This window comes from Microcebus murinus, chromosome 20 (genome assembly GCF_040939455.1).
Source record: "Microcebus murinus isolate Inina chromosome 20, M.murinus_Inina_mat1.0, whole genome shotgun sequence".
Taxonomy (NCBI): domain Eukaryota; kingdom Metazoa; phylum Chordata; class Mammalia; order Primates; family Cheirogaleidae; genus Microcebus; species Microcebus murinus.
In genome coordinates, this window is record NC_134123.1 from 23566282 (window position 1) to 23580090 (window position 13809).

General features: G+C 52.9%; 1 protein-coding gene across 1 annotated transcript; it reads left to right on the plus strand.

Annotated features, from left to right (window-relative positions):
* The first annotated feature begins 384 nt into the window (after nt 1–384).
* TLE7 (TLE family member 7) lies at nt 385–12418 on the plus strand. The gene is made up of 9 exons (XM_075995581.1): nt 385–544; nt 8902–9460; nt 9581–9651; nt 10178–10377; nt 10456–10703; nt 10886–11027; nt 11147–11300; nt 11660–11733; nt 12010–12418. The coding sequence occupies exons 2-9, from the start codon at nt 8997–8999 to the stop codon at nt 12112–12114; spliced, it is 1458 nt and encodes a 485-aa protein (XP_075851696.1). The 5' UTR covers nt 385–544; nt 8902–8996; the 3' UTR covers nt 12115–12418.
* The last annotated feature ends 1391 nt before the right edge of the window (nt 12419–13809 follow it).

Consider the following 13809-nt stretch of genomic DNA (forward strand, 5'->3'; position numbering starts at 1 on the left):
GGGTTCTGAGAAGAGGCTTCTGTATTCTCTCCTGTCCTCTGTGCCTCTTAAGTCTCCACTCCCCCCTTTTGTCTGTGTCTTCTGGCCTGACAAGGGCGAGGACATCTTCCCCCACCACATTCCATTCAATTCCAGGACCACTGGCAGGCCCTTTCCACAGGCCAGAGCTTGGCCACAGGCTGGGGAATCTCAGATGAACCAACCTCGGCCTCCTGGGGCCCCCTTCCCCTTGCTCGCAGGCCACACTACACGCTACAGACCAGGGCTCCTGCCCAGGGTCTGAGCCAGCTCTGCTTTCAGGCCTCTGGGCCTCAGCCTGCCCCTGCTTCTGGGCCTCAGCCTGCCCCTGCTCCTGTTTGATCTCCCACTGTGCAGGCTGGTCTCCAAGTGGCTCCAGAGTTCCTGAAGCGTGGCCCCCACCTCCTACGGGCCACCGAAATCCCACCCACGCTCAGCCCAAGCCCAGCCTCCAAGAAGCCTTCCGCGGACTCCAGGGCTGCCCTGAGCCTCTCTCCGCTGGTTGTCCGTAGCGTGGCCCACCACGGTAAGAGGCTGTTCTGTTGTCGTCCCCCTGCGTGTGGGCCTGTCCCTACCCTGCCATTGCCTTGGAGCGGCGCAGCTCACGTGCTCCCAGGCTGGGGCTGGCGCGTGGTCGCCCGGCGGGTCTGTCTCACCCTCTCTGGGCCTCGGCTTTGCCCAGCATGGAAGGGGGCAGGGACGCGGGGCCCTGCGCCCGCGTCGTTGTGCATAGGGGAGCCCCAGGGAGCCCCGAGAAGCCCTTCTGCCCCCGCCCCCGCTGGTCCCTGGTGGCCTGGCGCACGCCCCACTCTCCGGGAGCAGGAAGAAAACCCAGGAGGGAAGCCGCCCTGTCCCCTGGGCCACGCGAGGGGGCTCGTCCCCTGCCCGGAGCCGGAGGAGTAGCCCTGCAACAACAGTCCCCACCCAAGCTGACGGTGGGAAGTCTCCAGCGGAGTAGGGTGGGCGGAGATGAGCCCAGGGACCCCGAGGCCTGGGGGCGCTCCGGACTGGCTTTGCCTAACGGGCCACCCCGCGCCCTGCAGGCCAGAGTCGGAAGGAATGGTTAGTGCAGCCACCGCCAACTTTCCTTCAAGTCTTGCTCAGAGGCCACATAAGTAGAGCTGCTGGGGAGGACTGTGGGGGAGGGGGCAGTCGCCGGCAGGCCCCTGCGAGTGACCGGGCTGGGAGCTTTGCATAAAGGTCCCTTGGGAGGAAAGAGGCGGATCCAGGGCAGAAATGAGAATGCAGGAGTCCGGAGTCCAGGTGTCCCAGAGCACAGTTGGGGGGGCCAGGTGGCGGGAAGAGCGATGCACCGGGGATATGCCACCGTGCTCCTGGAAGAGCGGCGCCACCACGCTCCTGCCCGTGAGCAGGGCGCTCTGTTGAGGCGCAAGGAGTGACAGGGAGGGAGCAATATTGAGGAAGCATCAGGGGCCAGGCGAACCGTGAGCAGGGCCTGGCCGCGCATTGTCCCTTCCACCTGGAGCGCTCTTCCCCTCCCACCCTAAGCTTCCCTCAAACGCCACCGCCCCCTTGCCGGCCTCCCTGGTCCCCGTCCGTCCGCACTGGGTCCTCTGCGCGGTGTCCCCGCCTGCCCCGCGCTCTCAGTCTCCTTGGCGCTGCTGGTGTGCGGGACTCAGCGGGCCTCGAGCACGCTCGCTCGGTAGCACGCTTCGGTGGCGCGGATGACGACGTGAATCCGTCGGGGAAAGAAGTGTTTTGCGCCTGTGGATAGTTATATGGTTTATGCATTTCCATCAACAACAAGCGTCCAGGTAAATCCCCCGGGCCACTGTGCGGAAAAAGAGATTTTCGGGGTAGGGGACGGTACCTGAAGCAGCCAGCGAGTGAACTGGGGCGCGAGCGAGGCCTCGCAGGTGGAAATGAGGGGGCTGCTCTCCAGTTGCCCACCAGGGGGCGCGCAGCCCCCAAATGCAGATCTGGGGCCGACGTTTGCGGTCCTGCCCCATGACTCGCGCTCCAGGCTGCGGCGGTGGCTGGCCAGGGGGTAGGGTCCCTCCTCCCAATTTGACTGTAGCTGCCTAGGGGCACCTGCAGCTGACTGACTCTTCTAGGGCAGCAAAGGTAAGAAAACCACCGGCCAAACTGCCTGGAGTTTGCTGAAGAGGAAGAAGGAAAAATGCTACTGGGACTTGCAGGGCCTTTAACTCATGACCCTATGTCTGCTTTTGTTTCTTTGTTGTGGTAAAATACACATAACGTGAAATTTACCATTTTAACTATTTTAAAGTGTACAGTTCAGTGCCATGAGGTACATTGACCATGTTGAGTAACCATTAGCACTGTCTAGTTCCAGAACTTTTTCATCACCCAAAAGGAACCCCCCTACCCATTAAGCAGTTGCTTCCCATCCCCCCACCAGTCCCCTGGCAATCACTACTAATGTACTTTCTGTCATACAATTCGTGGACTTTTGTGCCTGGCTGCTAGTCACTTAGCCTAATGTCTTCAAGGTGTGTCCATGTTGTAGCATGTATTGGTATTTTGTTCCTTTTCATGGCTGAATAATATTCCACTGTAGGAATATAGTACATTATGTTTATCCGTTCATCTGTTGATGGACACTCGGGTTGTTCCCACTTTTGGCTATTGTGAATATTGCTGCTATGAACATTGGTGTACAAGAATCTGCTGGGGGTCCCTGTTTTCAGTTCTTTTGGATCTGTATCTAAGAGAGGAATTGCTGGGTCAGATGGTAACTCTATGTTTAACTTTTTGAGGAACTGCCAAACTGTTTTCCACAATGGCTGCACCATTTTGCATTCTTATAAGCAATGTATGAGAATTCCAGTTTCTTTACATTCTTGCTGACATTTGTTCTTTTCTGTGGTTTTGGTTGTTTTTGTTATAGCCATTCTAGTGAGTATGAAGTGGTATCTCGTTGTGGTTTTGATTTGTATTTCCCTGATGACTAGTGGTGATGCTGAACGTCTTTTTCTTTTAACTGGGTCCCGGCCTCCTGTCTTACCCCTCCCCCAGTCTATCCACAGGGGAACAAGCCGAGTCCTCCTTCCGAAACCCAGGTCTGATCATGTCTCCCATGCTTAGAGCCCCCCAAATGCCTCCCAACTCTCCCCAGAAAGGAACACACGTTCCTGCCCTTCCTGCCATCACAGCTCACACCGTCTGTGCTCCTGCCCCTAGAAAACTCTCCCAGTTGCTATAATATACTCCTCCAAACCTTAGCACCTGCTCTTCTCTGCCTAGAACATTCTCCTTTGCTCTCCTCCACCCCACTAAGCCCTCCATCCTTCGTGTCTCAGATCTCACCTGTTGCCTGCCACCTTCTACTAGGGGGTCACGTGCCCTTGTCTCTGCTCCTGCAGCCCTGTTACATCCCCCGCCCCCACCGTGTCACTTTCCACTCTGCTTTGTAATCTCCAGTTCAGCGGTCCATTTTCCCTAAAAGCCTGACATCCACAAGGGTCATGGCCAGGTGGTGGGCTCGGCCTTGTGTCCTCAGTGCCAGATGTGCCAACTGCCCCCTTGCGTGGAGAGGTGGTGGGCGAGGGGGGAGACGCTCAGATGTGTTTGATGACATCATCGGCCCTGTTTGCTTTCTCTGCCCAGAAGCAGCTGCACCCTGGTTCAGACAGCTTTGATCCAGGGAGTCCCACCAGTTGCACCCGCACCAACCATGTCCCTCCATCCAAAGACACAGCTGAGGTACAACAGGACGTGCTGTCTCTCCATCTAGCTGGTTTTAAAGCACTCGGTTGCCTTTACCTTGCCTCTGGGTTTGAGAACCACTGCCCTCCTGACCCCGGCACCCCATGGGCTGCCTCCAGTTCTTTGTCTCAGCTGAGCACTCTACTCACTCCCTCACCTCCATGTCTACCAGGATGTGACACTTCATTCTTAGCAATCTGGCATCTTGTCCAAGCGTGCACAGAAGCCACCCTGGCCAGGTTGCTGAAGACAGATGGTCCCTGTTCCTCCTCCCTCTCCCCGCAGCCAGGTAGAGGACCATGTGGAGTTGTGCAGGTTGAACCTAGGCCCAAACCCTCACTCCAGCACTTCCTTGCTGTGTGACTATAAGCAAATCACTTATTTCTCTGTGCCTCAGTTTCCTTAAATGTAAACTTCCCTCCTGGAGCAGCTGTGAGAGTAAGCTAAGGCATGCCCCGTATAGTGATCCAGACCCCATACCCCTTCTAGAAGTCCTTTCCTCCAAGGGCTGCACTCCCTGATGACAAGGGTCCTCCCACCAACCTTTCTCACTTCTTTTTCTCTCCTGAGGCCTCCAAGAACTGCTGTCAATGAGCATTTATTTGAAATCTGGAATCATCAAAGCCCTTATTAACTTCTGGATCTATTAACCTGAATCTGCTGCTTCAGGAAGGATATAATCCTGCCAAGTCTATTTTATAGATGAGGAAACTGAGGCACAGGTAACCTGTCAGAGCCCCCGCTGCTTGGCAGTGGCAGGCCCGGGCTTCTCACCACCCTGAGTGCTCCCTCTCCCGAGAGGCCCAGGCTTCCATTCAGGGCTGTCTGTTTTTCCTGCACCACATTCCAGATGTTGCCAGGGTCCTAAATTTCGTAGATGTAAATATGAAAGGTAAAATAGTGAAGCTTCTAGAAGTAAACAAAAACGCATATAGCTTTATGATGTTGGGATCGGCAAACACTTCCAAAATAAGACTAAAGAAGAATTAATTATAAAATAAAAGATAAACTCGATAGAACTTCTTAAAATGAATTCATCCAAAGACACCACTGAGAGAGTTAAAGGCATGCCACAGATTGGCAGGGGACAGCTGTCACACACGTATCTGACAAAGGATTCATAATCAGAATATGTAAAGAACTTCTGTGATTCAATGAGGCTTGCTCATAAACACATTTGGAAAGGTCCTCTAGGCCTGGATTTGCATCCCAGCTCGCTCTTCTGCCCATTTAGTGACATCCTGGGCATGTATCTGTGAGGTTCTGACCCCCTGAATTAATTCTCACATTTCCAAATTGGGGATAAAATCTATGCCTCTATGCCTCACTGTTGCATTTCCTGTGAAAATGACAAAAGAAATAATTCACCAAAAATGGATCACATGTCAGGATGGGAATTTATGTGTGTATAACCCCCATCCTCCTTCTCATATTGGAGCTCCCAAATCTGGCCTCAACCTGCCTTCTGGTCCCTGGCATCCGGGACTCAGTGCATGGAAGCACACATGTGACCCGTAAGTGGGCAAGGAATAGCATTCCTGGATTCGGGAAGAGTACAAGCAAAGCACCAGCATGGAAATGTACACTCAACACATTGGGCGTGAGGCTTGGCAGGAATATAGGGTACAAGCAGGGAAAAGGTAGGTGGGGGTGGATTTTTAAATACTAGGTGGAGGAGTGGAGGGATGATCTTGAAGGCAGTAGGCAGCCACAGAAGTTTTAGGGACAAGTGTTGTGTGAGGAGGAAGGGAGAGACAGAGCTTTGGAGATTGGAGGTCAGAGGTGGTAAAATACTTCTAAGTAGTAGCAGGACTTCTGCTGCAAGAGAAGGAAGCCAACAGACAAGAAGCCACCGAGGAGAGGACAGAGTAGTTTGGGGGTTGGTCCGGGGCAGGGGGCAGAGTGGGCAGCAGAGCAGGAGAGGCATCCGGCCTCACCATCCTTTCCCGCCTTCCAGAAAGGGACCAGCAGACCAAGGGTCATGCAGTGCTTCTCAGATGTGGTCCTAAGACCAGCAGCAGGACTGCCGTGAACTTGGAAATACACTTGGGTCCACTCCAGACCTGCAGGATCAGAAGTTCTAGGGGTGGGCGCAGCACTGTGTTAACAAGCCCTCCGGGGGATTCTGATGTGTGCTCACATTTAAGAACCATTGGATGGGACAGCCATGAAAAAGAAAGTCTTCCTCAGTCTTTGCTTTCAGGGACATTGGTAAAAGATGACAGGCACAGAGCCAGGCAAGTTTGGGCCAAAGCAGGGAGCACAAAAGGAAAGTGGGCCCACCTCCCTTCCATAATCACATATTGGCTTCAGCCCCGATCAGCCTCAGGAGCAAAGCGGCCTCACCTGGAGGTCAGACTTTGCCTCTTAGTTGGCTCGTGTGAACAGCCCAACTCAACTCTCCTTCTTTGCCCAAACTCTGCTCTTGCAGGGCGGCTCTAATCCAATCCAAAGACTTACGCCCCTAAAAATTTCTCCATCTTGCCTCTCGACATGAACTTATTTGGTGGATCCCTGACTTACCCCAGCCAAGAACCCTGGCTGCCAGCTATGGCTAAGCACAGGGGGGTGTGGCCACTCCTGGGTGATTGACAAACCATTCAGGGCCAGATACCTGACGCAGGTTCTGGCCCGGGCTTGATGATCCATTGTTAAGGTTTAAAAATGGCTGCGCTGGAGGCCAGGGGCAGTGCCTGGGTGTCGAAGGGAGGGTCTGGGGCCTGAGAGGGGGCTGCCGAGCCTAGCTGGCACTCAGCTGACTTTCTGTCTCTAGGGTTTGACTTCTGCCTTCAGAGGTGAGTTCCCTGCCAGGGGGGATTTGCGCGACCCCCTCCCCCGCATTTGCACGACCAGCATTTTGTGAAGTTTTGGAAAGAGATTTGTCTCGTAAGGGCAGGGGTCTCTATTCCCAGCTCTGGGAGGGAGAAGAGATAGGAATTGGTGATATTGACTTCTCCTCTTTCTAGAAAGCCTTATCTTATTCTTAGGGTGAAATTCTGGTTAATTTGAGTTCTAAAGTCCTGGTTAAATAGTTTCACTGCCTTTAGCTTTACCCAGCCCCCAAAGGTGAGTGTGAGCAGCTGGTCCACCACTCTGGGCTGGGAGTGTCCACGCTCCGCACTCTGCCCTGGTGTCTCTGCTTAAGGGAGGCCTGATTGGTAACAGGGAGAGCGTGTTACGTCATCTAAATAACTAAGAACCATAGGATTATCATTTGGGGGAAGATGAGAAAGAAAGGACTTGGCTGAGAAAGAGGCTCCAGGTCCAACAATTTTTAACTTAGGTTCAAATATCCACAAATATGCAAAGAGTGTACCAAGTTATGCAGTGACAAATCTCCCTCCCATTCTTCTTTCCTATTTGCCAATTTCCTATTTGCCAAAAGGCAACCACTGTTCCTAATTTCTTTCTTTCTTCCTGTCCTGTCCTGTCCTTTTTCCTTTCCCTTTCCTTTCCTTTCCCTTTCCCCCTTTCCCTTTCCGAACTCTTTTGCCCTGGTTAGAGTGCCGTGGTGTCAGCCTAGCTCACAGCAACCTCAAACTCCTGGGCTCAAGTGATCCTCCTGCCTCAGCCTCCTGAGTAGCTGGGACTACAGGCATTTGCCCCCATGCCAGGCTAATTTTTTTGTATATTTAGTTGGCCAATTAATTTCTTTCTATTTTTAGTAGAGTCGGAGTCTTGCTCTTGCTCAGGTTGGTTTAGAACTCCTGACCTTGAGTGATTATCCCCCCTCGGCCTGCTAGAGTGCTAGGATTACAGGCGTGAGCCACCATGCCCGGCCTTCTTCCTAATTTCTTATGTGCATGCAAACGTACACAAAGATAACTTTTAATTTCCATCCTTCTTTTGCACAAAAGTTGCATATTTTGCACATTTTCTGAACTTTGCATTTCTCCCCCCTCCACCTTGGAATTTTGCATATCAACGCTGGTCTCCTTGTCTTCTTTAGTAGCTGCATCCTGTTCTGCTATGTTAGCTGTGCTCTAACTTACTGCACCAGTCCCCTCATTTGGGTTTTGGCCAGTCATCTGTCACAAACACTGCTGTAATGTTCTACCTTGTACATCTGTTGTTTTGCATATATCCAAGCACATCTGTAGGATAATTGCTTAAAAAGTAGAAGTGCTGGGTCAAAGGGTAACTGTATCGGTAGTTGTGGTGGACATTGCCTTCCACCCTCTAACAAGGAGGTGGGAAAAGAGGCAGTTTAGAGCCAGACCGGAGAGGGTTTGAACCTCCTCTTTGTGTTTTCTGGCTGTTGGATCATAGACCCGAAGCTCACCTGCTCCAAGCTCCAGTTTTTAAAATCTATGAAATGTGGCGCACACAGTTTGAGGATAACATGAGATCACCTATGTCAAGCATTTAGTTCACGGTCAAACACATAAGGAGGGCAGGAAAACCGTCCCCTGCATCTTCCCCAGGGCAGGCAGCCAGGGCTCCCCCTGCCGCCCGCTGTAGGGCTCCGTGAGAGGGTGCCCGCCAGCCCGAGGGCTGTCGACGGAGCGCGACTGTGAAGCCATTGGCTCCAACTGGACAATCCCCTCCCATATCTACCTGTTGTTTTGTCCCTGAGGCTTCTAATCTGCTCTGTTAATAGAACCCTGGGTCTCCCCACGGCCTCCCTAGGGCTGACTGCTGGGCAGACAGACTGTGATAGAACCTTCCACAAAGAAGCGTACGATTATGTCTTCCACTTACTATTTGCCCTATCCAACACCGAGCATTCTACATGCCCGATTTCATCCACTTCTAAGAATGACCCCATAAAGTAGGAAATATTATCATCCCCAAGCTGACCTCATCATCATTCTTTAATACAACCTTGCCCCCTCCAAACAGAGCATCTCAGTCTTCCTCAGAGCTCTTGGAGTTCCTCCACGCTGTCCCTCTAGGGGGTGACAGACCCTGTGGAGTGCATGGAGCTTCCTGTTGCTGTTTTGCTTACCTTGGGGTTGAGCCCTGGGGTGAAATGTGTCTAGCCAGATTAAAGGGTGAGTTTGATTTTATATGAGTAGAAATGCAGTCTACATGTGTGTAAAAGGAAAATACACCGGGCATGAACATCTCAAAGCGTCTGCGTGAAACTTTGACCCCGGAACACCATGGCTGCCAACATTTAATATAAAAAGTGAGTTGGCGACCCTAGACGGCACTCCAGCAGAGCCGCCTCTGTTCTCTTTCCTGCCACAGGCATCAGGACGCGTTGGGACCCCGGGATCTGTTTGGCAGGTTCATTTCTCAAGCCCTAGAGCCGGGTGGCCCAGGCACTTCACTGATCTAGGAACATGAGCAAAGCGAAGAAAAAGAACTCATTTGGTATGCCTAGGGTTCACGATGAACCAGAGGAGAGGAGGAATGTTCCAGAAAGTTCTGGTATTTCCAATCATCATGGGCAACAAGGGCAGCAGCAATCGGACCGTCTGCATAGGATGTCCCGGGAGCCCCTGCACTGCCCAGATGACTCGGACAATGTGGACTTCCCGTACGACGTGGACTACCTGGACATTGCGGACTCCCAGGACAACTCGGAGTCCACAGATGACGCGGACTCCCCGGGTGACACAGAGTCCACAGACGACGCGGACTCCCCGGATGACGCAGACTCCCTGACACAGCACCAGCCTGTTTATCAAGAGTTGACCGCTGTCACCCAGCAGCAGTGGAACCGCCGGGCCCTGGGCTTGTCTGAGCTCCAGGCCACTTACTCCTCCAAAGTGGAAGTAGGAGACGAAGCCGTGGCTGGCCCAAGGTGAGTGTCGCTGGAATAAGACTGGGTGGGGGCAGCGAGCTGTCCTGGGTGCAGGGGACACGGGCACAGAGCTCACGTCTCACGTATGTCTCCTCCCTCTCCCCTCTCTGTTCGCCATAGCCACCTACCACCAGGACATGAGTATGGTAAGTACCTGTGGCTGTGTGGGCGGGCAGGGGTGGTGGCCCAAGGTTGGCCACAGATGCAGACCTAGGGATGGGCCGAGTTGAGAGCAGCCTTCTCCCTATACGGGGTGACTCTGCTGCGAGACACCCACTGAGGCGCCGGTCGGGTGTCACCGTGTCCCTGCAGGCTGGCCTCACTTGCGCCCTCCCAGTGCAGAAGTCTACTCACTGCTCAGCAAAATTGTAAGTGTCTTCTTTTGTTTTATTTTATTAACACTCAGGAGCCTTTCCCCCTACCCCTAATCAAGAAGCCATGTGTTCACACTCTCAGTCCCACAGGTGAAGGGTGTTCTGGGGCTCCTGCTTCTTTTGAACTAGGCTTTCTTTCTCCCCTCATCCTGAGTAGGGCTTCTGCTCACAGTGTCACTTCTTCAAGAGCTGTGACCTAGGGAACCCGGAGCCAGGCTCTGCTGTTGGGTGGGAGGGTGGGTGGATAGGAGTTGGCTGGAGCACAGGGGCAGGCTGGCCCCACAGAAGGCAGGGCCATGGCCTCTCATTGCCACCTGCCCCCCTCCCCAGCCCCTTGTTCCAGATAATGTCGTGGTTACACGGAGGGCCCCGTGGACTACCTGGAAGGTTGGCACACTCGGCCATGGAAAGAGAGTCTTTGCTGTTGCTATCAGTCGCTCAACACACCACGTGTACACGTGTGGCACCGGCTGCATCAAGGTGTGGGACAAGAGTGCTCTGCATGCCACGGACAGCGCCCCTCAGGCCCAGCTGGATCTTCAGGTGCGGGGTATTCAAGCAGGGCTTGGGGACCCCAGACAGGGCTGCGGGGGGACCTAAGAGTGTGAACTGTTCCTACAGGACCCGAATGACTCTGTCTTCACCTGCAAGCTGTTTCCCGATGAGCAGAGCCTGATCACGGGGGGTCTGTCGCAGAGGCAGACCCTGACTGTCTGGGACCTGGCACCCACGCCCCGAGTTCGAGTACACCTGCCCACTGCAAACTCCATGTGCCCTTCCCTGGCTCTCTCCCATGATGCCCGCCTCTGCTTCGCTTGTTTCAAAGGATGTGTGGAGATTTGGGATGTGCACAACCAAATCTTGGTCAGGTATGGCCTCTCTCCAGAGCCGCTCGGGTGCAGCCGGGGGTGGACTCGACAACGAGGCCTCACCTTCCCCCCTCTGCAGCAGGGCGAGGCGAGGCAGCGAGGGGGCGGGGGTACCTCTGGCCCCTTGAAGCTTCCAGGGCCCCCAAACCCATTGGTGAACCTCTGAGTGGTTTTCCCGCCAGGAAGCATGACATCCCCAAGTCCGGGTCTCGACGGATTGAGGTCGCAGGCAACAAGTTCTGGACGGGAGGCGAAGACACCATCCTGTATTCCTGGGACCTGAGGACCTACCGGATGCTGCGGCAGTGTTGCTTACATTACGAGGTGCCTGGCTGGGCCCCGGCGGAGCGGCAGGGCTGGGGTCCGATTTCCAAGAGGGTGGGCACAAAGGAGCTGTGGCGTAGGCAACTTTGAGTGCTGACCCCAAACCTTCCTCCATGCAGATCCTAAGCATCACCCATGACCCCAGCGAGGAGTGGGTCCTAGCGGGCTTGAGGACGGGCAGTATTTTCATCTTACACACTCATCGGGACGATTGGTTTAAGACTGTCGCACAAAAATACTACCACCACCACAACATCAAGTTCGCTTCCTCTGGTGAGTGAAAAGCCAGGTGACACCTCTGGGTCACCCCCATCCCTTTTCTCTTCTGGCCCCCTCTGTCATAGGACGGCAGCGTCCTAGACAGCATGGCAGCCCGAAGACACAGGCAGACAGAAAGGGCACGGAGCCCCATCTGATCGTCCTTCCGTTCAGTGACACTCACCACGATCCTGTGCATGGCAAGAGGGTGGGAGCAGATAAGGCCAACAGCTTGGGTTGCGTCTCTGATTGTCATAGGCAGGGAAACTGAGGCAGAGAAAGAATTGCCCTTTCCCTAAGCTAGTCGAGGACAGAGCTGGAACTGGATTTCAGGCTCAGTCTCTGTCCTCTCCATCCATTCTTTCCTTCTCCAGGGAGCTTTTTTGTGGCCACAACAGATACGTCCATCAACTTCTTCCAGGCGGCTTCTCTACAGAAGTCGTTTGAGGTACTAGGAGGAAGGGTTCGCAAGCCCAGGCACTCGGGGCGTATGACCCAGATCCCTTGGGTCAGATCCCCGGGTGTGCTGGAAAGTCCCTCTGAGAGGTGTCCAGGGCCAGTTCCTAGTGTGGGGCATTGAGGACTTGAGTTCCTGTGGACTCCCTGTCTTCAGACTGACCTTAGGTCTACGCTAAGCCTTGCAACAGCCCCGGGTGGAGCCTTCGTGTCTGGCCCAAGCCTTGTCTCTGTGTGTGACCCTCTTTTGGTCCCTCCTCTCTTCTAGGTAGTGGAGCCTTTTGAAATCCTGTGTTGTGACATGTCCCCCGACAACCAGTATCTGATCACGGGCTCCAAGAACAGTGCCACTACTTACCAGCTCTTGTACTGAAGCTTGGGAGCCAGGGTCATGCCAGTGAAGACTCCACCTTGGGGCTAGCGTGGCTGAGACGATGAACTCAGGGTGCCAGATGACTCTTCCTCCTCAGCCTTGGTGGCAGGTCATCTGCCCCTGCCCCATCCTGCCCTCCCAGAGTTTTATTACTTGGCTTGGGGCTTCTCCTTTTATTTTTTTACCACTGATTTCTGGGCTTGGATAGGGAAACTCAATGAGATCTGGCCTTCGACTGGTACCAAGTGCCAGAATTAGGCTCAGGACCTCTCACGAGTCAGATAAATGAGGTTATCATGAAGTAATGAATAAAGTGACAAAGCAAAAACCAAAAGGCGTGGCTGTGTGTGCATTTCTGTCAAATAAGACTCATTGAGATGGGTTACTTATACCTCCATTCAGCAAATTTCAGGGGCGGGAAGGAATTTTAGAGCAGACTTAGTTTGGTCTGTAACCTTTTTCTGTCTTTTGATCAGGGAATCATTGGAATCTTTAGAAAGCTCAGGAAAAAATGTAAGTAGATGTACAAACTTTCAGATCGTATCAGGGAGTTGATACACCCATGATGCTCAATTCTTGACCCAGGTGAAACTCCGGGAGCTGGGCCGAGCACGCTGAGGATGCTCCCCCTTTTTGTGCCCCATTTCAGGGGTAGACGATCTCCCTGCTTCATAATATCTCGCTTTATCTGACTCTTTAGAAGTCCTGATTCTATCATTCGGTGCTGGTCCAAGCTGCCTTGCTCACTGTTTCAGGACCACGTTCTCACGTTGAGGATGTGACAATGTAATATTTTGTCTGGGTGGTGTCAGGCTGAAGTCCTCTTCTATCTGTAGTGTCTTCTCTGCTTGGTGTTGCCATGGCCAAGACAGCTGGCTGCCCACTAAAGTTAGTGGCTTAGGGTTGTCCCCGAGAGGAAGCTGCAAAGTCAGGGACCAAATGTGCCGTCCTTTTCAACATCTAGACATTGTTAGGCACCTCGTTCTTACTAATGGATCATACAGGAATAATACATGCCACCTGTGGGTCAAGCCTAAATAAGTAGGGGTGTCCCCTCCAGGGTCTCTTTCCCTTTCTACCAGCCCCAGGCAAATGCTATGGTATCCCCAGGGCATTGCAGAACCCTGAGCTAGAAGCATCCTGTGTGTGTGGATTAAACAGTGGGAAAGCTGCCCACTGTGGACTGCTACATGGAAGAAAAATAAATTCGTGTTTGAGCTGTTAGTAATTTTGGGGTCTGTTTGTTACTACAGCTCTGGGAACAGTAAGCTTTTTCTTAAAGAGTCAGATAGGAAATACTTTTGGCTTTGCCACATGACTTTTGGGGCAGCTACTCAATTCTGCTCTTGCAGCATGAGAGCAACCATAGATAATAAATGAATGAGTTTTATAAGTAAAACTTTATTTATAAAAAACAGGCACAGATTTGACCTGTTGAGTTTGCCAGCCTCTACTGGAGCCAGTGTGCTTCTAATATAAGTACTAGAACTAGCATCCATTTAAAAATAGGACCTAGGGGGTAGAGGCCAGCAGTAGATCTTTCCTGCTAGTAACAATTGGTCTCTAAAATTTATAACAAGTGTCCATCCATGCATGAATGAATGTATAAATAAAATGTGGTCTGTATATGGATTTAAAAAATCCCAACTGTGTTTACAAAAGGCATTAAGACATATGGGCAGGGCAGGGCAGGGT

Excerpts from the sequence above, each read along its gene's own strand:
- TLE7 (XM_075995581.1), top strand. The coding sequence starts at position 8,997 with ATGAGCAAAGCGAAGAAAAAGAACTCATTTGGTATGCCTAGGGTTCAC. Across the intron at positions 11,301-11,659 it reads CATCAAGTTCGCTTCCTCTG|GGAGCTTTTTTGTGGCCACA; the intron begins GTGAGTGAAAAG and ends TTCCTTCTCCAG. Across the intron at positions 11,734-12,009 it reads CTCTACAGAAGTCGTTTGAG|GTAGTGGAGCCTTTTGAAAT; the intron begins GTACTAGGAGGA and ends CCTCTCTTCTAG.